Below are 23,873 nucleotides of genomic sequence, written 5' to 3' on the forward strand. Positions count from 1 at the left end.
TCGCACCGTTAGCTAGATGTTCAGACTGGATTTGGCACTTTTGTCTACCTGTTGAGTCCTTACTAAGGACCTGGGATAGGCAGATCTGGATGTTTGAAGGTGTTACAGATATTGTCGCAGGATGGAAGCAGTTCCTAGTAAGGCTGCCTTTTGCAACTGACTGATGGTGAATTATTATTATTATTATTATTATTATTATTATTATTATTATTATTATTATTATCATCATCATCATCATCATCATCATCATTATTAATATTATTAGTATTATTATTGTTATTATTAACTCCCATCATGACCATTAACCATGCGGCTGGTGTGAATTGGAATTCAACAATGTACTGCATTTCTTGGAATACGCTGCCCTTACAATTGGAGCAATAGCAACTTCATCACGTTCCAGTAACTTTCCTGAGAAATATAATTACTTTTCTTGGTTTCAACTACTTCCTCATTTGGTCAAAATCTAAACTTGTATGAATAGAGATGCCTTTTTTAGGTCAGTTCTATTTCGCAACTCTGCCTGATAGTAATTCATACTTATGCACGTATGTGTTTGGGGGTGGGTGGAAGAAGTATTGGATTGCTTTTTTTTAAAAAATGTTTAATTTACCATATGAAATATGTGGCTTGCTTCTTTCTTTCTTTCTTTCTTTCTTTCTTTCTTTCTTTCTTTCTTTCTTTCTTTCTTTCTTTCTTTCTTTCTTTCTTTCTTTCTTTCTCCTCTCTCTCTCTCTCTCTCTCTCTCTCTCTCTCTCTCTCTCTCTCTCTCTCTCTCTCTCTCTCTCTCTCTCTCTCTCTTTCTTTCTCATCAAATTCCATGGTATCTTTAAAAGTTTGCAGCTCTATTCTGATTGAGTGATTGAGTTTTAATCGGTTCATTACCCCAAGCTTAACAGCCTCCTTCAATTCTCTGGAAGCTATCCCCCTGAGTATTATATGAATACAGGGTCAGCAATATCAGGCTGGGTGAAATAGTAATTTGTGATTCACTGTATATGGCAAGTCAGACTAAAAAAGTAATTATTTCCTCTAAGTTATGTAGATTGCACTAAGACCACTTTAGTTCTCAAGGGAGTTCTACATTTTTGGCATTTTGTATCTGCCTTACTTTAAACATTGTTCCTTTACATCAGGAACCTCACTATGATAGATTGAGAAATTACAGGAACAGGTTTCACAAAAAAAAAAAAAACCCACATGTTTCATTTTCGGGATATCTTCCCCGTCTTCTGCAGAATACGAGCCACTAAATGCAATTTCACAATGTTTTATTTGGGTTTCTGAACAGACATAATAAGACCATGGGGACAAGTTTTAGAGAGATATCAAATCTCTGGCCTATTTCAGAAAAATCCTGCTCTGGAGCATTAAGCAGAACTTGAAAAGAAGACCTTTGAATACATGTCTATGCTATCCATAATTACCAAAACTCTGGGCTATGGTCATTACCTCTATATTACCATAGGTCCTAGTGGCCATTCCTACGTTGCTAAAAATGTGGTTTACCAATTGAGAAAGAGGATATTGTTATGCAAACACCCAGTTGCACGCTTCCCCATTGTGAATCAAGTAGAAAGAAATTCAGAAAGTCTCCAGGGATAAATTGGTTTGAAACCAAAAACAGTTAAGTTGCTGGAATTCTTGCTGCAGAGAACTTTGTAAAAACCATGCTTGGAAAAGAATGATTTTGATTTAAGAAGCTGCCAAAAATCACCCCTTCTCTCCAGGTTTGGTTTCTATGATCCATCACCAGCACCAAACTAAGTGGCATCATCACCAGGTAAGGATGGGTATCTACTGTGAGTTTCTTTAAAGATCCACCAGTCATAAGACAGCAACACCGCCTTGTTCTTCCTGCTGCCACCACTATGGTCATAGTAATTAGCCTTGATTAAGGTGCCACTTTCAGATTTTCTTCAGGAGGCTGTTGTGTGTGGGAATGGGGTGGGAAGCCTACTTGAAACCATGATAAATTGGACAGTGAAACAGCAGATACCTGACATACAAGATGTGTTTGCCCAAACCCATCCTTGAAAGTAATCTCAGAGTCAACACATTGTCTGGTTTTCAATAAGAATGAACACAGCCTCTAAGAAAAATAACCAAGCCATTTATTTCAGTATAGAAAAATACACACCTGAGGCCTAGAGCTTTGTATACATGCAGCTACTTCAACAGTAATCACTCAAAAAGCATAAAGATATTTCTTTCCCTGTGGTGTCAGGCAGATGGCTTCTACTGAATCTCTATAAGTTTTATCTACCACAATCTAGTTTCATACAATTTTCCATCAAAACCAACAAGGTGAAATAAGATACGTTGGTTCCAGAATGACATATGTGAATGTTGCATCTGAGGCTTCTCACAAAACTGAAAATTAGATTCAAGAGATTTAAAGTAATCTCACATCAGCATTCATTTCAGGTCCTGATTAAAAAAAAAACCCTGCCAAAAGTAGATCTAGGCCAGTGAATTTTCTAGGCAGATGTGACCTCTTAGAATGTTGTTTTCTGCTGGCAGAATGTTGCCACTGTCCCATTTCCCTCCCGGTCTTACTCTGAGATTTAAAAGTTGGGATAGCTATTTCTAAGGCCAAAGAACTAAACAACTGAACAGAAATATAATTAAGGTTAAGAAACCTTGCATTTCAGAGGAGTTTACACAAGCAATTCCTTCAAACAAAGATATCATATTGGACAAATATTTTTAAGAGATACTGGTCCATCACAGGCTCTGTGACTGTCAGAGGAGTGGAGATGCAGCAATCAAGTGCTAAAAGAAAAGAATGATCTAGCTCAGGCATGTCAAACTCGTGACATCACGTGACATCGCATGACGTATCGGAGCTTTTTCGCCATTGCCGGCAATGGGGTGGGTGCGGCTCCGGTATGACGAAACCGGCCCGTGGGCCAGAAGTTTGACACCCCTGATCTAGTTGGTTTGGGGTTTTGAACAGTACCAGCTCATTATTTCACCTAGTGAATTTTTTTCTAAGGGGATGGGCATCATAAAAGCTGCTATGAGAAAATATTTATTGTGTTATCAGTGTGTTCCATTGTACCCATTCATATGTTGGGGACAAAGATCTGTGACCCAGCTGGATATTCATATGTATTATTGTTTACCTGTGACAAAGTCTCAAATACTCTTTGTGAAGTTTGGATTCTTTCGCAAAAAAGCGAACATGGAATTCTCTGAAAGTCTTGAAAGTCTGAGATCTATAGGCAGATGTCATCTTATCTTTGATGACAATCAAAATAACTCAAAGTTGCTACAAGCAAATCAGGAGCAGCCAAGTTTTTCAAACGTGATTTGATCATCAGTTGTCACTCAAAATGAAATTTCTGCAGGCATTTTTTCAAGTTTCACACTTGCTTGGATATATTTGACGTTGTGATCATTTTTAGCTTAGGTGTCCTTTGGAGTCAGAAGTTACTGCTCTGTATGATGCTACTTTTCTGAGTGATCACCCGTCTAATGTCACAGATGGTTCAAGGGTTGCAAAAGGTGTGGGTGTACTAGATCCTGCCAGTATACTGGGGAGGTTTCTAAGAGTTAATTCACCAGTTTCTCTTTTTTTGGCATTGTCCCTACAAGACCTGCAGCAACATGGATAGCAGGCTGATCTATGATTCCGGAGTTTGTTGCAGATGCCAATCCAACATTCTGTAAATGTCCTCCGGATGGTGGAGGAAGAGAAGAAGAAAATAACAGGATCCAACACTGTATTGAGGGAAGTCAGGCAGAATGTCTCTATTCTCCAGGGAGGGCTACGATTCTGCACATAGCCTACAACGTGGGAGATATTGTAGGGAGCAAAGGCCACCGTGAAATTGAGCACAGTAGCCACAGCTAAGCCCATGGCCCTTTGCTTCTTCTCGGGCTTAATGTTTGGCATGGTGTTCAAGATGCGGATCACATTGGCATAGCAGGAAACAGTGACAAGGAAAGGAATTAAGAAGAGGACAAAGAAGAGCTCCAGGCGGAAAGGAAGGACAATGTTAAGTTGTTCAGCGGAGAATTCATGGTAGCAAGTAGTATTATTTGCACGACTCCATGGACTCCCAGGGAGGTAGTGAACAATGAAGACAATGCAACCGCAATGGGAACAAGCCAAAAACCAGAAGAAAAGGCTAGCAATTTTTGCATAGGTTGGTCTGCGGTTCAGCTTGTGCTTAACAGGGTAGGCAATACACAGATAGCGCTCTATGCTGACTCCCATGAGGAACAGGGTGCTGATATAAATGCTGCTGTAGAAGAAGAAGTTTGCCAGTGGGCAAAGAATGGAAGGGAGAGGCCACTTGAAATTTAGGGCAACTTCTGCCATCTTGAAGGGCAAAAAGATCAGAAGGAAAAGGTCAGAAAAGGTCAGATTGAGCAACAGGATATCTATGGGGACAGGTTTGCGACGTACTTTTCTCAGAAAGGAGTAGCAGGCCAGGAGATTACAAGGAAGACCAGCGAGGAAGGCAGTAATATAGATAATAAGGACCACAATTCTGTTTTGCATCTTCTCAGATTCTGTAAAGGAATTTGACATAATCAGATGTTATAAAAATGTTTCTTATTCCTCAAGGGAAGCACCAGGCTGAAGAATATTTTTCTGTCTCTAGGGATACTTTGGAATGACCTTTTGGGGAAGGATGAATCAGTTGCCTCAATGGTCATGAAACAGATTTCCCAATGGGTTAGTGATGCTCAAATCTTGTCCACAGATAGATCATCTTCCCTATTCTGCTCATCTGACTATATAATGCAAGCTTAGTTCACCTCTTTCCTTCCTGATTCTCTAACTACCCAACACCAGCTTGCAGCTTTTGAAACTCATAATACAGTTCTTGTATTTTGGCAGGAGTTTGGGAAATTTCTAAACCTATGGTGTATTCACAAAAATAGATGGAGAACATGATCAAACTAGATGTTGATAATTTGTAAAAATTGTGGAATAAAACATTGGAATGTTATTGTTTATTAGATTTGTTAAGGTCACCTGACATCAAAAAGAGAAAATTTAACTAGAGAGCTGTGTTTTTTTTATTACATTGGATTTTTGTGATTTTAGACTATGACTAATTCATCTCAAAATTGTATTAAATGCCAAGAGCACATCTAAACGCATGCTTTGCAAAATGTTCAAAATCCACTCTGTCCTTATCATTCACGGAATAGCAGCATCTTGGAATGACCTATTAGACAATTGAGTCAATTCTGGTTGGAATTGGAAATTCTGCAAGTATTTGGCACCAAGCCATCGAGGGCTTTATAGATCAATATCAGCACCTTAAATTATATCTGGAAGTCAGTCACTAATGAATATAGGGCTTGCATAATTGATATTATAAGTTCCAAACATTGAGAACCAATTTGTACATGGACTGCTGCATTCTGGACCAACTGCATTTTCCAAATAGTCTTCAAGGGCAGTCCCACGTTACGTGTTTTGCAGTAACTCAACTACATGGTAATGAAGATGTGAGTTACTGTAGCTAAGCTCTCCTTACCTGACAAGATCAAAACTGATACCTAACCAAAGCTAGGCAAAGAATCCTCTAGCTATAATCTCTGCATGCTGTTTATGGAAGAGCAGTGAATACAAAATGCAGAATAACATAGCTGGAAGGGACCTTGGAGGTCTTCTAGTCCAGGGGTGTCAAACTCAATTTCATTGAGGGCTGCATCAGCATTGCGGTTGCCCTCAGGGAGCTGGATGGGTGTGGCCAGGGTGGGTGCGACCTACTGGGTGGGGGTGGATGGAGTGGGTGTGGCCTACTGGGTGGGGTTGGCCAGCTCTACATCATTCATGTCAAGGATGCCTGTGGGGGCCTGGGCAGGAGTGGGACAGATCTGAGGGTCTCTGGCAGAAGGGGGTGGGACCAGGGCAAGTGCCAAGGTATGGTCCACTGGAGGAGCCTCACTGTTCCTCTCAGGCCATGCGGGGGGGGGGGGGGGCTTATGGAGCTAAGACTGAATGTGTATCAGTATAGATGGCCACCACAAAATTGTACATTGGCTCCCAACTGGCCAAGGCAGTGGGGGCTATTCCCTCACTGTTTCCAGGATGGCTTCGCGGGCCACATGAAACCACTTCATGGGCTGCATCTGGCCCCCGGGCCTTGGGTTTGACATGTCTGTTCTACTCCAATCTCCTGCTCAAGCCTGAGACTCTATACCATTCCAGATAAATGTCTGTCCAATCTCTTCTGATAAGAGAGCTCCTGGAGAGAAGCCATCCTGCTGATTAATTGTTATTACTTTCAGAAATTTCTCCTTAGTTCTAGGTTGGTTTTCTACTTGAGTCCAGAAGGACTTTCAAATTGCAAAGCTGCTCTATGTGGATGTGTACAGACCACTCCTTGTTAAAGAGTTTAACTTCCATCTATTTCAGAGGTGGGGAACGATGGCCCCTTTATGACTTGTGGACTTCAACTCCCAGAATTCCTGAGCCAGCATGGAGTTGGCTCCACCATGGAGCCAGCAGGAATTCTGGGAGTTGAAGTCCACAAGGGATAAAGGGACCATCGTTTCCCACCCTTGATCTATTTACTTTCATGAAAAAACTTTACAACCTCCATGCGTGAGCTAAGCATACTGACAACGTGCCCTTTTTTGGCCAAGGTATTGATTTATAGAATTGGGTATCATCAGGAAACTAAAAATATTATACTGAAAGTGTCACATGATTCTCCCAGTGGTTTCATATATATTTCAAAGAGCAGAGAGAAAAGGCCATCAGTGCAGCACTCACAATGTGAAGACCACCAGTCTACCACAGACTGAAATCACCTACTAAAGAAGGAATAGATAAAATATCCATTTGTCCCAAATGGTATAGGGTTTCCTGCCTGAGCAGGGAGTTAGATGACCTCCAAGGTCCCTTCCAACATTATTATTATTATTATTATTATTATTATGGATCATCGCACAGTCAACCAGATGTTCAGACTGGATTTGGCATTTTGTCTATCTATCGAGTCCTTACCCAGGACCTGGGATAGGCAGATGTGGATGTTTGATGGTATTACAGATATCGTCGCAGGATGGAAGCAGTTCCTAATAAGGCCGCCTTTTGCAATTGACTAATAGCGAATTTGTCAATGCCAATGGTGTTCAAGTGGTGCTCCAGTTGTTTTGGGATTGCACCCAAGGAGCCTATGACTATTGGTACTACCCTTGCTTGCTTTTGCCACAGTCTTTCTATTTCTATTTGTAGGTCTTTGTATTTTGTTATCTTCTCCAGTTCTTTCTCTTCTATTCTGCTGTCTCCAGGCACTGCCACGTCCACTATCCAGACTTTTTTGTCTTTCTTATCGACAATTGTTAAGTCTGGGGTGTTATGTTGCAGGTGCTTGTCTGTTTGAATTCTGAAGTCCCAGAGCAGTTTAATTTTATCATTTTCTATGACTTTCTCTATTTTATGATCCCACCAGTTTTTGCTTACAGGCAAATGATATTTTTTGCAGATCTTCCAATGCAGCAGCATTATAATAATAATAATAATAATTATTATTATTATTATGAATCATCGCACAGTCAGACAGATGTTCAGACTGGATTTGGCATTTTGTCTACCTATCAAGTCCTTCCCAAGGACCTGGGATAGACAGATGTGTTGTTGTTGTTATTATTATTATATGCACTTCTAATCCGCAGCCCCTAGTGAAGGTGGTGCACCAAGATACTATAGTCAATGAGAACCACCGAAAAATCTAACAAGACCAGGAGGGATATACCAGCCCCATCTAAGTCCTGCTCAAGTAATCCAAGAAAACACCAATGCAATCTCTGTCATTCTAAATCTTGATCAATCTTCAGGACTTATTGTCAGATGACAATTAGTCAGATGTTCTCTAAACATCCTGAAATGTTGTTGTTGCCTGTGGAATCCATAGAGAGCTAATGGTCTAATATTAAATATTTTGTTAATACCACTTGGTGTTCTGATTTGTATATTTTGGGGGGTCTGACCACTATTAACCTGTGCCACTGCTACTGAAATATCATTGAATCACCCAGGCAAAAAAAGCTATTTGGTTTCTCCGTTCATACCAATACTGTTTATGTGTCAATCAGCCTTTCTTTATTTTCAGAGAATTCCTTCTACTGAATTTCAAATGTTCCATTAGAGAGTAGTAGAAGAAACTTTATTCTCCAGTTTTTGGCTTTGAGTTCTGAACTCTTCAGAGTACAATTCGAGTCCCTAACATCCCATTGCTTGATTCAAAAGGAAGACTTTTTGATACCATTGCACAGAAAAGAGGAGAATCTTATTAACATATTGTGTACAAATATTTATTCTTGCCTCTTTCACACCTTCTTATAATACCAAATAATTCCTACCTGTTTCTAGTCATTTCATTGCCAACTCTTTCTTTGAATATATCTCATTTCATCCATACGTTTGCTTTTATATTTAATTCCCACCACATTTTGTTTAAAATCTTACCTGTATTCTAGTGAAATGAGATCACAAACATCTAACACCGATCTGGTTGAAGGATATCGATGCCTACATGAGAAAATGAAAGCATCTGTCAGCGACAGCAGAGATATGAAGTTACTGTATATTTCACTTTGCAGAAACTGTGGTCATTTGTAGAAAAAAAGGAACTCTTCACCAGTAAAACAAAGATAATTTGAAATATCTGGTTTGCTTTGGAGGAAGTTTTAAATGATGCTGCAAAACTCCTGGATTACACAATTTACAGCCCTTTATTTATTCCTTATTTACTTGGGGGTGAAGATCTCCCTTTGGTGATGATAAAGTCTTCTCGCATTGGCCTACAATTGGGGGGTGTCCACTAACGTTGGTCAAAAAAGTCAAGATGGGTAATACCATCATTTATTGACACCCCCTTATTTTTTGTATGTGTTGTAAATGTCATAAGAGAGGAGAGCAGTGGCATGAAAAAGAAACCTTATATCAACAGAATTTTTCCAAAGCTTCAAGTTACTCTCTGGTCCCAGCACAACATCAACTCTATAGAAGGCAGCTAGCTTTGCACAATGCTAGACTAAGCTATTTTGGGATTGGGAAAATCGTAGTAGACATGCCTTGGGAACCTGATCAGTATGCTGTGGGAAGTTGTCCTCTGAAGCTACAATATGGATTATTTGTTGAGACATAGCCTGTGATGCAAACATAACAAAAATATTTGCATATGGTAGAACCACATTCACCTTGGTTGATCTCAGAAAAGTTAAGCAGGATCAGACCTTTTTAGGATGGAAGATCCCAGGGCTGTGGACAAGAGTGAGAACTTTAAAAAACATCCAGAAATAGGCTGTAATGAAACACTTCATATTGTTCCTAATAAAACAAGATGACCATAGATATCTTTCCTAATTCCAGGTTTAATGAATGGGTCAAGCCAGTGGTGGGATTCAGTCGGTTTGCATCGATTTGGCAGAACCGGTACCTAATTTTTTGTTGCCCAGGCCCAGAACAGACTTCCAGAAACAGCATCCACACAGAGAACCAGTTGTTCACAAATTTGAATCCCACCATTGGGCCAAGTGAGTAAGTAGCTTTTGAAGTGGTATCTCTGTTAGTCTTTTGCAAGAAAAAAAAATAGAGTCTTATGACATTAAAAATTACTGGTTTTATTATCACAGAGGTTTTGATATATTAGATGTAAGAGTTTTGGACACAGTTGATGGATGGAAGATAATAGAAAAGAAAAATGTGGCGATGATATGAAACAAGAGCATAAAATTACTATAGAATGGAAAGGCAGAGTGGGAAGAATCCAGAGAATTCAGACAAAGAAATATTTTAGGGAATATTAAAAAGGCAGAAATTTCTCCTACCCCCAGCCAGAAAACTCAGCAGTGGCCAGCTTTTAGAAATGCAAATTCAATAATACATTCAGGGAGCCAGGAAGCTAGAAGTTGATGAGATTAGGAAGACAAAGACCCCTAAAATCTATATACCCCACCCAAACTCTAAAAGACATGACCTTTAATCCATAATAGGATTAAACCACCAATACCAAAAAGACACATTGAGACTCAGATTAAAGTACATGACACAGGAAATTCAAAGCCTCAAACAGGAACAGGAAAGGACCTCAAGAGCCCTAGAAGGTATAAAAACCCACGACTCCAACCAACATGTGGTCAGCTTTCCCAGAGTCATCTTTCTGTTTGGCTCTCCTTTTCAATAAACTGCAACCTTCTTTCTAAAGCAGTCTCCATTTTGTTTATTCCCAGCTTGGATTGGACCCTGATGAAGATTTTTCTTTCAACAGCTATATAGCTGTGATTAAAATGACATATATTTTAAATGGCTACTCTTGCAGTTATGCTCAGAATGGTCAGAGGTAAAAAGAAAAGAGGCCACAAAAATATATCAGAAACTGTGGAAACAGCTGGTCCATAGAATCACTAAGAATTGGATATGATTAAATGGAGAGCCCCCTTTATGGATTACTGCCTTGTCGTGGTGAAGGGGCTTGCGCAACTCATTGAAGCTATGAGCTATGCTGTGCAGGGCCACCCAAGATGGACAGGTCATAGCAGAGTGTTCTGACAAAATGTGATCCACTGGAGAAGGAAATGGCAAACCATTCCAGTATCTTTGCCATGAAAACCCCATGGACAGTACTAAAAGGCAAAAAGATATGACGCTGGAAGATGAGCCCCTCAGGTCGGAAGGTGTCCAATATGCTACTGGGGAAGAGCAGAGGGCTAGTACTAGTAGCGCCAGAAAGAATGAAGTGACTGGGCCAAAGCCGAAAGGACGCTCAGCTGTGGATATATCTGGTGGTGAAAGGAAAGTCCGATGCTGTAAAGATTTTTTCTCCATAGGAACCTGGAATGTAAGATCCATGAATCAAGGCAAGCTAGACGTAGTCAAAAAAGAGATGACAAGACTGAACATCGACATCTTAGGAATCAGCGAACTAAAATGGACAGGAATGGGTGAATTTAACTCAGATGACCATCAGGTATACTACTGTGGGCAAGAATCCCTCAGAAGAAATGGAGTAGCCTTCATAATCAATAAAAGAATAGGAAAAGCAATACTGGGATACAATCCCCAAAATGACAGAATGATCTCAATTCGAATCCAAGGCAAACCATTCAATATCACAGTAGTCCAAATCTATGCCCCAACCACTGGTGCTGAAGAGGATGAAATTGACCGGTTCTATGAAGCCCTACAGCACCTTATAGAAGTAACACCAAAAAATGATGTCCTTATCATCATGGGGGATAGGAAGCCAAAAGATAACCAGAATAACAGGCAAGTTTGGCCTTGGAGTACAAAATGAAGCAGGGCACAGGCTGATAGAATTTTGTCAAGAGAATACGATGGTCATAACAAACACTCTTTTCCAACAACCCAAGAGACGGCTCTACACATGGACATCACCAGACGGTCAACATAGAAATCAGATTGACTATGTGCTCTGCAGCCAAAGATGGAGAAGCTCTATACAGTCAGTAAAAACAAGACCAGGAGCTGACTGTGGCTCAGATCATGAGCTTCTCGTTGCAAAATTTAGGCTTAAATTGAAAAAAGTAGGGAAAAGCACTAGGCCACTCAGGTATGAACTAAATCATATTCCTGGTGAATATACAGTAGAGGTGACAAATAGATTTAAGGAATTAGATCTGATAGACAGAGTGCCTGAAGAACTATGGATGGAAGTTCGCAACATTGTACAAGAGGTAGCAACTAAAACCATCCCAAAGAAAAAGAAATGCAAGAAAGCAAAATGGCTGTCTGAGGAAGCTTTGCAAATAGCTGAGGAAAGAAGGGAAGCGAAAGGCAAAGGAGAAAGAGAAAGATACACCCAATTGAATGCAGAATTCCAGAGAGTAGCTAGAAGAGATAAGAATGCCTTCTTAAATGAACAGTGAAAAGAAATAGAAGAAAACAACAGAATAGGGAGGACCAGAGATCTCTTCAAGAAAATTGGAGATATGAAGGGAACGTTTCATGCAAAGATGGGCATGATAAAGGACCAAAATGGCAGGGACTTAACAGAGGCAGAAGAGATTAAGAAGAGATGGCAAAACTACACAGAAGAACTATACAAGAATGAGCTTAACATCCCAGATAACCACAATGAGATGGTCACTGACCTCGAACCAGACATCCTAGAATGTGAAGTGAAATGGGCCTTAGAAAATCTGAGCAACAACAAAGCTAGTGGAGGTGACAGTATTCCAGCTGAGCTATTCAAAATCTTAAAAGACGATGCAGTAAAAGTGCTACACTCAATTTGCCAGCAAATTTGGAAAACTCAACAGTGGCCACAGGATTGGAAAAGGTCAGTTTACATTCCAATTCCAAAGAAAGGCAATGCCAAAGAATGTTCAAACTATCGCACCATTGCTCTCATTTCACATGCTAGTAAAGTTATGCTTAAAATCCTACAAGCTAGACTCCAGCAGTATGTGGATCGAGAACTACCAGAAGTACAGGCAGGATTTCGAAGAGGCAGAGGAACTAGAGATCAAATTGCCAACATACGCTGGATCATGGAGAAAGCTAGGGAGTTCCAGAAAAACATCTACTTCTGCTTCATTGACTATGCAAAAGCCTTTGATTGTGTGGATCACAACAAATTGTGGCAAGTTCTTAAAGAGATGGGAGTACCAGACCATCTCATTTGTCTCTTGAGAAACCTATATGCGGGTCAAGAAGCAACAGTGAGAACTGAACACGGAACCACTGATTGGTTCAAAATTGGAAAAGGAGTCCGGCAAGGCTGTATACTGTCGCCCTGCCTATTTAACTTATATGCAGAGCACATCATGAGAAAGGCAGGGCTAGATGAATCAAAAGTTGGAATTAAGATTGCCGGGAGAAATATCAACAACCTAAGATATGCAGATGATACCACTCTAATGGCAGAAAGTGAAGAGGAACTAAAGAGCCTCTTGATGCGAGTGAAGAAGGAGAGTGCAAAAGTTGGCTTGAAACTCAACATTAAGAAAACCAAAATCATGGCATCCGGCCCTCTCAATTCCTGGCAAATAGATGGGGAAGAAATGGAGGTAGTGACAGATTTTATTTTTCTGGGCTCAAAGATCACCTCAGATGGGGACTGCAGCCAAGAAATTAAAAGACGCTTGCTCCTGGGGAGGAAAGCTATGGCAAATCTAGACAGCATACTAAAAAGCAGAGACATCACCCTGCCAACAAAAGTGCGTATAGTCCAGGCCATGGTTTTCCCAGTTGCAATGTATGGCTGTGAAAGTTGGACCATAAGAAAGGCTGAGCGCAAAAGAATTGAGGCCTTTGAACTATGGTGCTGGAGAAGACTCCTGCGAGTCCCTTGGACTGCAAGGCGTTCAAACCGGTCAGTCCTAGAAGAGATCAACCCCGACTGCTCTTTAGAAGGCCAGATCCTGAAGTTGAAACTCAAATACTTTGGCCACCTAATGAGAAGGAAGGACTCACTGGAGAAGGGCCTAATGCTGGGAAAGATTGAGGGCAATAGAAGAAGGGGACGACAGAGAATGAGATGGCTGGATGGAGTCATTGAAGCAGTAGGTGTGAACTTAAATGGACTCCAGAAGATGGTAGAGGACAGGAAGACCTGGAGGAACGTTGTCCATGGGGTCGCAATGGGTCGGACACGACTTCGCAATTAACAACAACAACAACAAAATGGAGAGCATCAACATCATCACTTTTGTAGTATGAAACATAACAAAATGTGCTGTTGGGCTCATACACACAGGGTAGATGGAAAGCTGCACAATACATTATTTTTTTTTTAAAAAAAGTTCTTCTCATTTCAGATTCTTCCCTCCTATTTTTCCTTTGAAATCATCAAGAAGATAATTTTGTATTGGCTTCTGGGTTCTGGTGCGCGGCAGTGCAGTCCAGCGAAGGGAGTCATCCCTTTGCCGATCGAGTTTCCCCTGCCGGTAGACCCTTTAGAGCAGCGGTTCTCAACGTTTGTGTGATGGCGACCCCCGTCACACAAACATTCTGCGAATGCGCGGCGGCGGCGCGCATGTGGGCGGGGCCCTGTGCACGTCGCGCATGTGCGGTGCCCCGCCCCCCCTGCGCGGTGCGCATGGGGGCGGGGCCCCTGCGCGCGGCGCGCATGTGCGGCGCCACCCCCACGCACCACGTGCATGTGCGGTGCCCCCCCCGGAGGCGCGGCACCGCCCCCACGTGTGGCGCGCATGCGCGGCACCGCCCCCGGAGGCGCGCCGCCGCCCCTACGCGCGGCGCGCATGCGCGGCAGCGCCCCCCGGAGGCGCAGCGCCACCCACACGCGCGGCGCGCATGCGCGGCACCGCCCCTCCCGGAGGCGCGGTGCGCCCCCGGAGGGGACAAAATGGCGGATCGCCGCGTTTGGCGACCCCGCAAAAGAGGTCGATCGACCCCAAATGGGGTCGCGACCCATAGGTTGAGAACCGCTGCTTTAGAGGGTCGAAAAGATGCTCTGGAGGAGCATCTTTCGTTGAGGAAGCTTCTCGGATAGTTGCAGAGAAGCAGCGGCATCCTCTGTGCACCAAGTATTTCCTTTGGGCCGACAGGGTAAAGATTGGCCAGTAAAATGGCTGATCATTTAGCTGTGCCAACCGCAAGCCAGAAGATCAGCTAAGCACCCACCGTGGAGAACTTGGTAAAACTTTCATTTCACCTCTATTTTCCTTATGCCTGTGAAAAGTTTTTTTTTCCTCTTGGAATTATTCCCTCTTCTGGTGAAGCGGCTTTTTAAATGGGGGAAGAGAAGCACAAAGGATTAAATTTATTTTTGTTTTAATGGTTGATTTTACTTTTGGATATTGGGAGCCTCAAGAAAGTTTTTTATAATATTTGGAGAATATTGTTTGCTTTTACCTTTACGGTGTCTGGAAGGATTGAACATCTAATTACTTTCTGGGGGACACTCTCTGACAAATTTATTCATTGTACTTGCTATCTTTTCTTTGCTGGAAAGGCTTTCATTTTGTACAAAGGAAAAAGGTGAGGAAATTGGGAGGAGATGGATATTGTGATTGTTTTTTAAATATAGTCTCCTTTAAAAGGATAAGGATTTGAAAGATAATAAACATGGATGAAACCGGTGTAGATCTTACTTATACATATATTTTGGACAAAATTTTGGAAAATACAGAGATGATAATTGCTTGCTCAAAGGAAATTTCTTTATATCGACAAGGCAAAAGACAAGGACTAAGTGAAACATCAGTTTATACACAAGAGGCTTGTGCCCTGCTTACCGAGGTGGAAGAAGTAAACCCACAGTTGGACAATCAATTGATTTTGGAAAAAAAGACTTGATGTTAACGGACAAAGGACTTATGATAAGGAACTGGATGATTTTGCTGCAGAAGGACAAGTTGGCCTGCAGATGCCATTTGAATCTGAGATAGAGAAAAAAACATGGGAAGAAGAGAAACAAATGATCAAAGAGGATGATATAAAAGAAAGGATTTTAAGTGAAATTTATTCAATGTTAAAAGAAAGGGGAAATGATGTTCTGCTACGAGTCATTCAAATTAACTATAACTTTTATACTAATTTAACAAAATGCACAATGGGAGCTTTCTTTTTGGAGTGTATAATGTGGCAGATGGAGGCCCGATTATGGAAACCTGTTTGGACTAGAAAGAAACCCAGAATAAGATATAAATATTAAATTTGATTATAATAATGTGGTAAAGGCCTTATAGCAATCTGGATTGATTTGGACTTGGACTTTGTTAAAAGGGCTTTATATGTTTTTAATATTAGAGATGGTATAATGAGAAAAGAATTAAAATATGGGAAATGATGGAATTAATTATTGAAGATTTGGAGAAACAGTGAAAAACAATAGAAGATTGGTGAGAAAGAGAAGAATTTATTTTTGGAGTTAATAATGACTAAATTAAAAAAACATTTGGGGCACCTGAATAGTAAATGAATATGTTAGTTTAAGATTAAATATTTGCAAAATTAAGAAAGCGTGATACAGGATCTTTGGGATGCATAATGAATTTGTAATTTTTTATTGATTAATGAAATTTAGAAAAGTTTTAATGAGCCTATAACAATATAAATAGACAGATAATGTTAGTTTATTTTTAATTATATAGGATGAAATGTTATATTAGTGAATGAATTGGTTTTAGAAAGATATTGACTTGATTATAATGTTTTTAAATAAATGGAGTTCATTAAGCTTAAGTTTAAATGTGTGAAGAAATATAGGTTTTTATAGATTAAATTTTTTTATTGATTAATGCAGTTGATGGTTAGACAAAGTAATGAATGAATGCATTTGAAAATGTATTAATTTGATTACAATATTCTATATAGATAGAGAGGGAAATTTTAAAGAAATAATGGGTATATCTTTACTATGTTATTGTTTTTTTTTTTTTAAATGGATCACCATGTTTCCATGTGGGTTCTTAAGATGTGTTGGTGTAAAATGGAAAACTAATAAAAAATTGTTTTGAAAAAAAAAGAAGATAATTTTATATTTATGTATAAGGCGAAGATGAATGAGAACTTTGAAACACATCTGTAATTGATGTCACAATGCATGTTTCATTGCTTGCCTCCCTTTGTAGCCCCGAGGGCAGCTATTTGCTTTCAGACAATTTAATACTGGCTTGAGTAATGAAGGATATATGAAGTAGATGATATTTCAGAATAAAAGATGCAAAGCCTGGTAGAATGTCAGTATTAAGCAAGCAGGTTGCTTCATGCAGTCTAAACCAGAAATGCATAGAAGAATGTACAATGCAGACAAGGCTATGGTGAATCAGTTACTTTTTCTGAGTTTTCAAAAGAAAGGAGAAGTTGCTGCAGTTTCTAAACTCTTTTAACTCTTTTCCAAGAAGCAAATGAGAAGAAATCATAACCACTGAGTGAAAGGGCTAAAAGTCTGAAAAACGATGCACTTAGTAGTCCTAGTTTAAATCAATGAGCTGTGTTACTGTCAATACAGAAATGACTCATACATAACATCCTTTCTTTGTAAGCTACTAGGACCTGTAGATCTGTTTGTGATCTACATCATATGGTTTAAACAGAACAAATAATCTGGAAAACCTGGTAAACAAAGCTACTGATATCCCAAGACTTTCTGCAAACATGAGCAATAGGTGGTTGTTCATACTGTATGCGACATTTGTTTCTGCTAATCACACTTTGCAAAAAACCCTGGGGGTGGTTGCCAGCTTTCTAAAAGGAATAACCAGGCTGCTCTTGTGCTTTTACCTTGCCTTTATAAAAATGAAAAGAAAAGTAAGACGGGAATGATAATGCCATTAGATCATGTGTATTCAAACAACTTTCATATTGTAGAATAGCAGATTTAAGTCACAAGAACTGAAGATTGGAAAAAGCTAAGAATTATTCAGAATTGGACTGAGCATCCTTTCATTAGACAGTATTGAGACACTGAGTAGGCGGCCACCCAGTCTAGGATGCTTAAATCAAATCAAATCCCATTGAACTTGGGATTAAAACTCAGTTTAATAATAAAAAGGAAGCATGAAGAAGATTCAAAATACAGCGAGTTTCAGGTCACGCTCTTCAAGGGAAGCACTCAACATTTCCACATGCTTCTTATCTGTTATCAAAATGCTGGGTTCAAAAGCGACCAGCCTGTTTCATGTGATTGCTTTAGCAGCCTTTGATGAGTTAAGAGAAAATATTCGAAGCTCCACAAGCCTCAGAGATGATAAGGCCTGGGTAAGAGCTAAATTTCAGTTTAAGAATTCTTTAAAACCCATTACATCCCCCTCCATTGGTCTGACATTTCTTATTTTAAGAGGCTTAAAAGAGCACAAAACAGCTGTAAATTTTGCTGAAGTCTATTGCACCCTTGAGTCAACCTTGAGCCGGTCACGATAAAAACTCCTGGCTGTGGGCAGAGTCAGCCTGCAATTCTGCATTCTAACCACTGTGCCACCATGGCTCCTAAAGTTTCTAAGATGGGGTGATTCCATATGCATCATGCCATTTGATGAGACCTTGCCTGTTCATCTTCTTATCCACCCCAGCCCTTTAGAACATCAACCCATCAGATGGATCCATAGCTGGCTGACCAGCCGTACTCAGCATGTGGTCCTCAATGGAACCGCATCTACATGGAGGGAAGTGTGTAGTGGGTGCCCCAGGGCTCTGTTCTGGGCCCAGTGCTCTTCAACATCTTCATCAACGATCTGGATGAGGGGATAGATGGGGAACTCATCAAATTTGCAGACAATACCAAGCTGGCAGAAATAGCCAACACTCCAGAAGACAGGTTTAGGATACAGGAGGATCTGGACAGACTTGAACACTGGGCGCTATCTAACAAAATAAAATTCAATGGTGAAAAAAGTAAGGTTCTACATTTAGGCAAGAAAAACCAAATGTACAGGTATAGTATAAGGGGTACCTAGCTCAATAGTAGTAACTGTGAGAGGGATCTCGGAGTTCTAGTGGACAATCATTTAAATATGAGCCAGCAGTGTGCTGCAGCTGCCGAACAAGCCAACACAGTGCTAGGCTGCATTAACAGAGGGATAGAATCAAGATCATGTGAAGTATTAATACCACTTTACAATGCCTTGGTAAGGTCACACTTGAAATACTGCACCCAGTTTTGGTCACCACGATGTAAAAAAGTTGTTGAGACTCTAGAAAGAGTACAGAGAAGAGCAACAAAGATGATCAGGGGACTGGAGGCTAAAACATATAAGGAACGGTTGCTGGAATTGGGTATGTCTAGTTTAATGAAGAGAAGGACGAGAGGAACATGATAGCAGTGTTCCAATATCTCAGGGGCTGTCATAAAGAAGAGGGAGTCAAGCTATTCTCCAGAGTGCCTGAAGGCAGAGCAAGAAGCAATGGATGGAAACTAACCAAAGAGAGAACCAAGCTAGAACTAAGGAGAAACTTCCTGACAGTTAGAACAATTAACCGGTGGAACAACCTGCCTCCAGAAGCAGTGAATGCACCAACACTGGAAGTTTTTAAGAAGAAACTGGACAGCCATTTGTCTGAAATGGTATAGGGTTTCCTGCCTGAGCAAGGGGTTGGACTAGATGACCTCCAAGGTCCCTTCCAACTTTATCATCATCATTATTATTATGTCCCATCTGAGATCAGAGGGAGCCCTACCCTTTAGACTTCCAGAGGGCTGTGAAGACCTGGCCCTTTGCCCAAGCATTGGCCTAGGATGGGATGTGGTGTGACTATGAGGATGTTTGATCTGGCACTTGGGGAGAAGCATACCTTGGTTTTTAACCATGTTTAATGGATTGTTGCGAGCCACTTTAAGTTATTGTATGAGATAGATAGCCATCCAAACTAGTCACTGTTTATGGAGGCTGCTTCTCTCCAGTTTGAGTATTGAGTTCCCTGTTCCATGTGAAGATGCAAAGTGACCACAGCAACTATTTTTATTAAATGCAGAGAGGAACAAAGAGGGCAAAACCATCACCACCCCTTTAAACAGAGTGGTTATTTGTAGTTTCATAACAGTAAAAAATATAGCATCTTCCCAGGTCTGAATGCAACCAGATACAACCAGTTTCCAAACTCATTAACTCCTTGATTTTTTTTTCTCTCCTCTAGATTGTTAGCTGAATTTCCCAGGGCTCAAATCAATATTACAAGTACAATTGAGAAAATGTCCCCGCTGAACATCAAATTGAAAACCTTCCACTTATACATAATTGCATTCAATAAAGTACACACTGGTGATTTGTCTTGCCTGATGGTTGATGAAAGATGAGAAAAAGCTTTGTAATGGTGCGTTGAAGGGAAAGGCTTAAGGACATATTTCAAAGAAGGAGTGAAAAGCATCTCTCCAGAACAAAGGATGGATTCTCCCTGCTCTGGCAAATGAATGAGATGATAAGCAATAGCAACATGTGAGGAATTGGAAAGAGGAAGACAACAGTACATATTTGAGGATAGAGACTTCTTTCCTTCACTCTGCTAGGGTTCCAACTGAAAGGTAAGGATACCATTAAACTTTATTTGTGATGCTTAAAAAAATATCTATGCACATCTTCCTTCCCCCATCCTTACCACTTTCTACACAGGGACGATCAAGAGCATCCTATCATACAGCATCACAGTCTGGTTTGGAAGCATCACTGCTTCAGACAGGAAGGCGGTGCAGAGAGTGGTGAGGATGGCTGAAAAGATCATTGGCAGTTCCCTCCCTTCTGTCCAGGAAGTGGCATATAAGTGTTGCTTGAGCAGGGTCTTCAAGATTGTCTGGGACACTACACATCCTCTTCATGACCCATTTTTTTTGTTACCTTCTGGGGTCCATGGTATCCAAAGAAGAACATCCGGATTCAGTCACAACTTTGTTCCATACAGTATTAACCTTGTGAACTCTAAAGCTTGTTTTCTTCTAGGTTGCCTTTCTAACCTTGCAATTTAGTCTACAATTCTGGGATTTTCTTGTGGTCTCCACCCAAATGCTTATTAGATCCATTCTCAATTAGCTTCCAAACCTGGACAGAATTGGTCAGTACTCCTACTACAATTGCTATCTGTCACAAAAAAACTTCTATTTTCAGATTAAAATAGCAGTTCTTTGCAAAGAGTGTTGGCATTCTTAGCAGAAAACTAAGGGCTTATTTCATGTGGTTGAAAACTTCTAGTTGAAGTACACTTTTGAGTGCATTTTACTAAAATAATATCCTGATTATGGAAATTTTTCAGGCCAAGGGCCACACGGGGCCTTGTGTGGTATGCTAAGGATACCATTCAAAGGCAGGAAGAGAAAGAACAAAGAAGTGGTAAGGTTTGGACAAAGGTAAACTCAGTGGGGTTTTATATAAAAAAATCAGTATAGTTCCTATGATTGCATCTTTCTTTTTTCATAATTTCACCCTATACTTCCTTTATAGGTTTATTTTTTTTTAGTGAGCAATTTTGGAAGGAGAAAAGATGAATTATTACCTGACAAGCTTTAAATAATAAATATTTCTTGGTACAAAAGAAAGGAACATTTGTTATCTGGAGAGTGGGATTTTAAGGTGGTTACGGAAACTTGTGAACACAAAGTTTCCCTTCGTACAGCCGCACCTCTGATGCTAGGATTGGGGTTGAAGCGTCCCATGGGATATTATCCCTTGTTATTACTATTTTATTTATTAAATTTACCTGCTGCCCATCTCACTGCTAGAATGACTCTGAGCAGATTACAAAATGATAAAAAGATAAATATAAAAAAGAGTTAAAATGAATGAAATTTAAATAGAGACTAAAAAACAAAGGGATGGATGACAAAGGTGTCTGTGTTTGTGTGTGTGTGTTCTCTTTTACCCTATTAACCACCTCCAGCAAAGAGTGTTCCCAATAATCATAACTTTGATATTTTTCCCCTCATAGAATCTTCCTGGAAGCTAAACTAAATATTGTATAATTTATGTTGTATAAACCTCCAGTTAACTATAATTCATAATCTTTAATTTCAACATATGGTTAATACTTTGAAGAATGACAGAACTTTTTTTTTTAAAAAAGAACCCTTAATCTACTTAATTTTTACCTATTTCTATAATAAATAAGATTTCTTGGTGATTTCCGTTTTCTTTCAGCTGGTTATTAATATACATATACACTAAAAATCTGCATGCATCAGAGATTTTTCTTTTTTATATTAGGAAATGCATGAGTCTACTAGAATTAAAGTTTTTAAGAGTCTGGGTGATACGTGGAAAACCATGAGGTTTATGCCAAGCTTGCTAGTATCGATGTTTTTCATGTGACTGGATGGTGCTGTTTGATTTTTCTAAGCAATGCTAGCTATCTAAAGTCAAGAGATGACATTATAAGCTGTGGGAAGAGTTAACATATTCATAAAGAAGATAGGCCCATTCTTGTATTTTAGCAATTCTCTAAAATCTCCAGTTCTTCACCTTGCCTTACCTAACTGGTAATTTTTGTATTTATGTAAGTAAATGTCCCAACATTATCCATCAGACAGTGAGTTCACTACTATCAAAAATTAAGAGAAAAGGTTGACTAATTGATTATCGGCCATCAGGTTGGTGTTGACTCTTAGCAACCACATGAATAGACTTCTCGGGGGTGAAAGGAAAAAGGATTAAGCAAATTCTATAGAAGGAATTTGTAGAAAGAAATTCGCTTATTTCCTTGTGGGGGATAAAGCTCAGATAATGTTCTTCCCGAAAGGTTGCAATATGTCAAGTTGTCATGGTGCTCCAGATCACCATGACGTGTCCCAGGTCAGGTTTTCAGGGTGACCTCATTTCTTGTCATCATTCTCCTTCCAGTGACTATCACAAGACAATTGTCTACTTCTTGATCTCTTGGTCCCTCACCCTCTTTAAGAAACAGCTGGCCTATATTTTTGTGCAATTCTGTTTAACTTGGTAGCATGTGTCTTTCTCACAAATAAATATAGCAAGCCATATAATTAATCCAGTGGGTCCAATGCCTAGTACAAAGCTTGCTGCAAAGACTTCTTTCAACCAACTCCTGAAATGGGACAAAAACATTCTCCTTGGACATAGTACAGTTTCCCCTCCCAGAGAATGCCCCCTCCCTGGTTTTTCTCCTCCTTTTGAGAAAGGAAGTCATGAAAACAAAAATAAAGAAAAGGGAGGTATTGCCTTATTTGGAGCAGAATGTGTGTAGTTTGCGTGACCATGTATGACACATTTTGTTGTTTTTGATCATGTTGGAGGACGAGGAGGAGGAAGAGGAGGAGGAGGAGGAGGAGGAAAACAAAGCAGTTAGAATCAACTAGTCAGTAGTCTTACATCCACCTGCCAGTAGGTGGAACCAGCAACATTTCAAAAGACAAGGCAAATCCAATAAGAATTTTGGTTGGGAGGGAAAAGATTCCATCAGCCCGATATCTTGGAATAAAACAAGTTATCTTGTTATTCAGATTTGTAGCAGTGGTGGATTCTTTGCCATGGACCTATTTGTTTGGTTAGCCTTATAAGAACATGCAAGACAGCTTAAATTGGTACTCCCAACTGAGGAACTGTTTGAGAGGCACTCCTTTTAGCATGAGGTGGTCACTGGGCACTGACCCATCTGTCTGCCAATTGGATGGAGGGGTCAAAAAAAGCTTCTCCTCTGCTGGAAGTACAGAAAGGTGGTGAATTCAACATCTGATTCTGAGAGAGAGAGAGAGAGAGAGAGAGAGAGAGAGAGAGAGAGAGAGAGAGAGAGAGAGAGGGAGGGAGGGAGGGAGGGAGGGAGGGAGGGAGGGAGGAGGGAGGGAGAGGGAGAGGGAGAGAGAGAGTAAGAGTATAAGGTTTATCTGATGAAGGAAGGATCCTCCAGTTATGAATTCTGAAATGTTTTTAAAGAATCTGAAGGAAGAAATACTAATGATAGAGGTAGAGCTAAAACCAGAACTCTTCCTACTAGGCATAACTACGCAGAAATACAACAAAGGGATACTTTACTTGATGCTACGTATTCTCATGGCTGCTAGATTGGCGTATGCACAAAACTGGAGGAATAAAGAAATTCCAACAGAAGAAGAGATTTTATATAAAATCCTATCGTGTGCTGATATGGATAGGCTCACAATGGCAATGAAGGACAAGACAGAGTCAGATTACTTTGAAATCTGGGACAAATTCTATTGTTGGTGTGAATCAAGGAGAACTGTTCGGGTTTTAAGTTAGTGTTAAGACAGAGATATATAAAACTGTATGTTAGTATATAGAGAAACAAATTAGAAACTGTATTGTATAGAAAAATATGTATATAGAGAGATTAAGGATTATATGTATGATGAGGAACAAATTGTTAGGAATATATACACTAGAATGTTACGTTATATCCATCTTTGTTTTAACTGTTTTATAAATAAAAAACTTTTTTTTAAAAAAAGAAAAAGAATCTGAAGAGGAGATTTGAAATACTTTATAGTCAGATTAGTCAAATGTATATACAC

General features: G+C 40.0%; 1 protein-coding gene across 2 annotated transcripts; it reads right to left on the reverse strand.

Moving 5' to 3' along the window:
- Positions 1 to 2,026: 2,026 nt before the first annotated feature.
- Positions 2,027 to 8,584, reverse strand: LOC120300084 (free fatty acid receptor 2-like). Of its 2 annotated transcripts, XM_039325634.1 has the most exons (2): positions 8,447 to 8,584; positions 2,027 to 4,524 (listed from the first exon to the last, which is right to left on the reverse strand). In XM_039325634.1, the coding sequence occupies exon 2, from the start codon at positions 4,511 to 4,513 to the stop codon at positions 3,470 to 3,472; it is 1,044 nt and encodes a 347-aa protein (XP_039181568.1). In that variant the 5' UTR covers positions 4,514 to 4,524; positions 8,447 to 8,584; the 3' UTR covers positions 2,027 to 3,469. The 2 variants fall into 2 exon arrangements, with proteins under 2 accessions (XP_039181568.1, XP_039181567.1); XM_039325633.1 differs by lacking the exon at positions 8,447 to 8,584 and having other exon boundaries at positions 2,027 to 4,791.
- Positions 8,585 to 23,873: the final 15,289 nt, after the last annotated feature.

Source organism: Crotalus tigris, unplaced genomic scaffold, assembly GCF_016545835.1.
Source record: "Crotalus tigris isolate CLP2741 ecotype Arizona unplaced genomic scaffold, ASM1654583v1 scf7180000024338.4412243, whole genome shotgun sequence".
In the NCBI taxonomy this organism is placed as follows: domain Eukaryota; kingdom Metazoa; phylum Chordata; class Lepidosauria; order Squamata; family Viperidae; genus Crotalus; species Crotalus tigris.

Bases quoted from the DNA above. Each gene is read 5' to 3' on its own strand.
- LOC120300084 (XM_039325633.1), bottom strand. From the start codon at position 4,543: ATGTCAAATTCCTTTACAGAATCTGAGAAGATGCAAAACAGAATTGTG.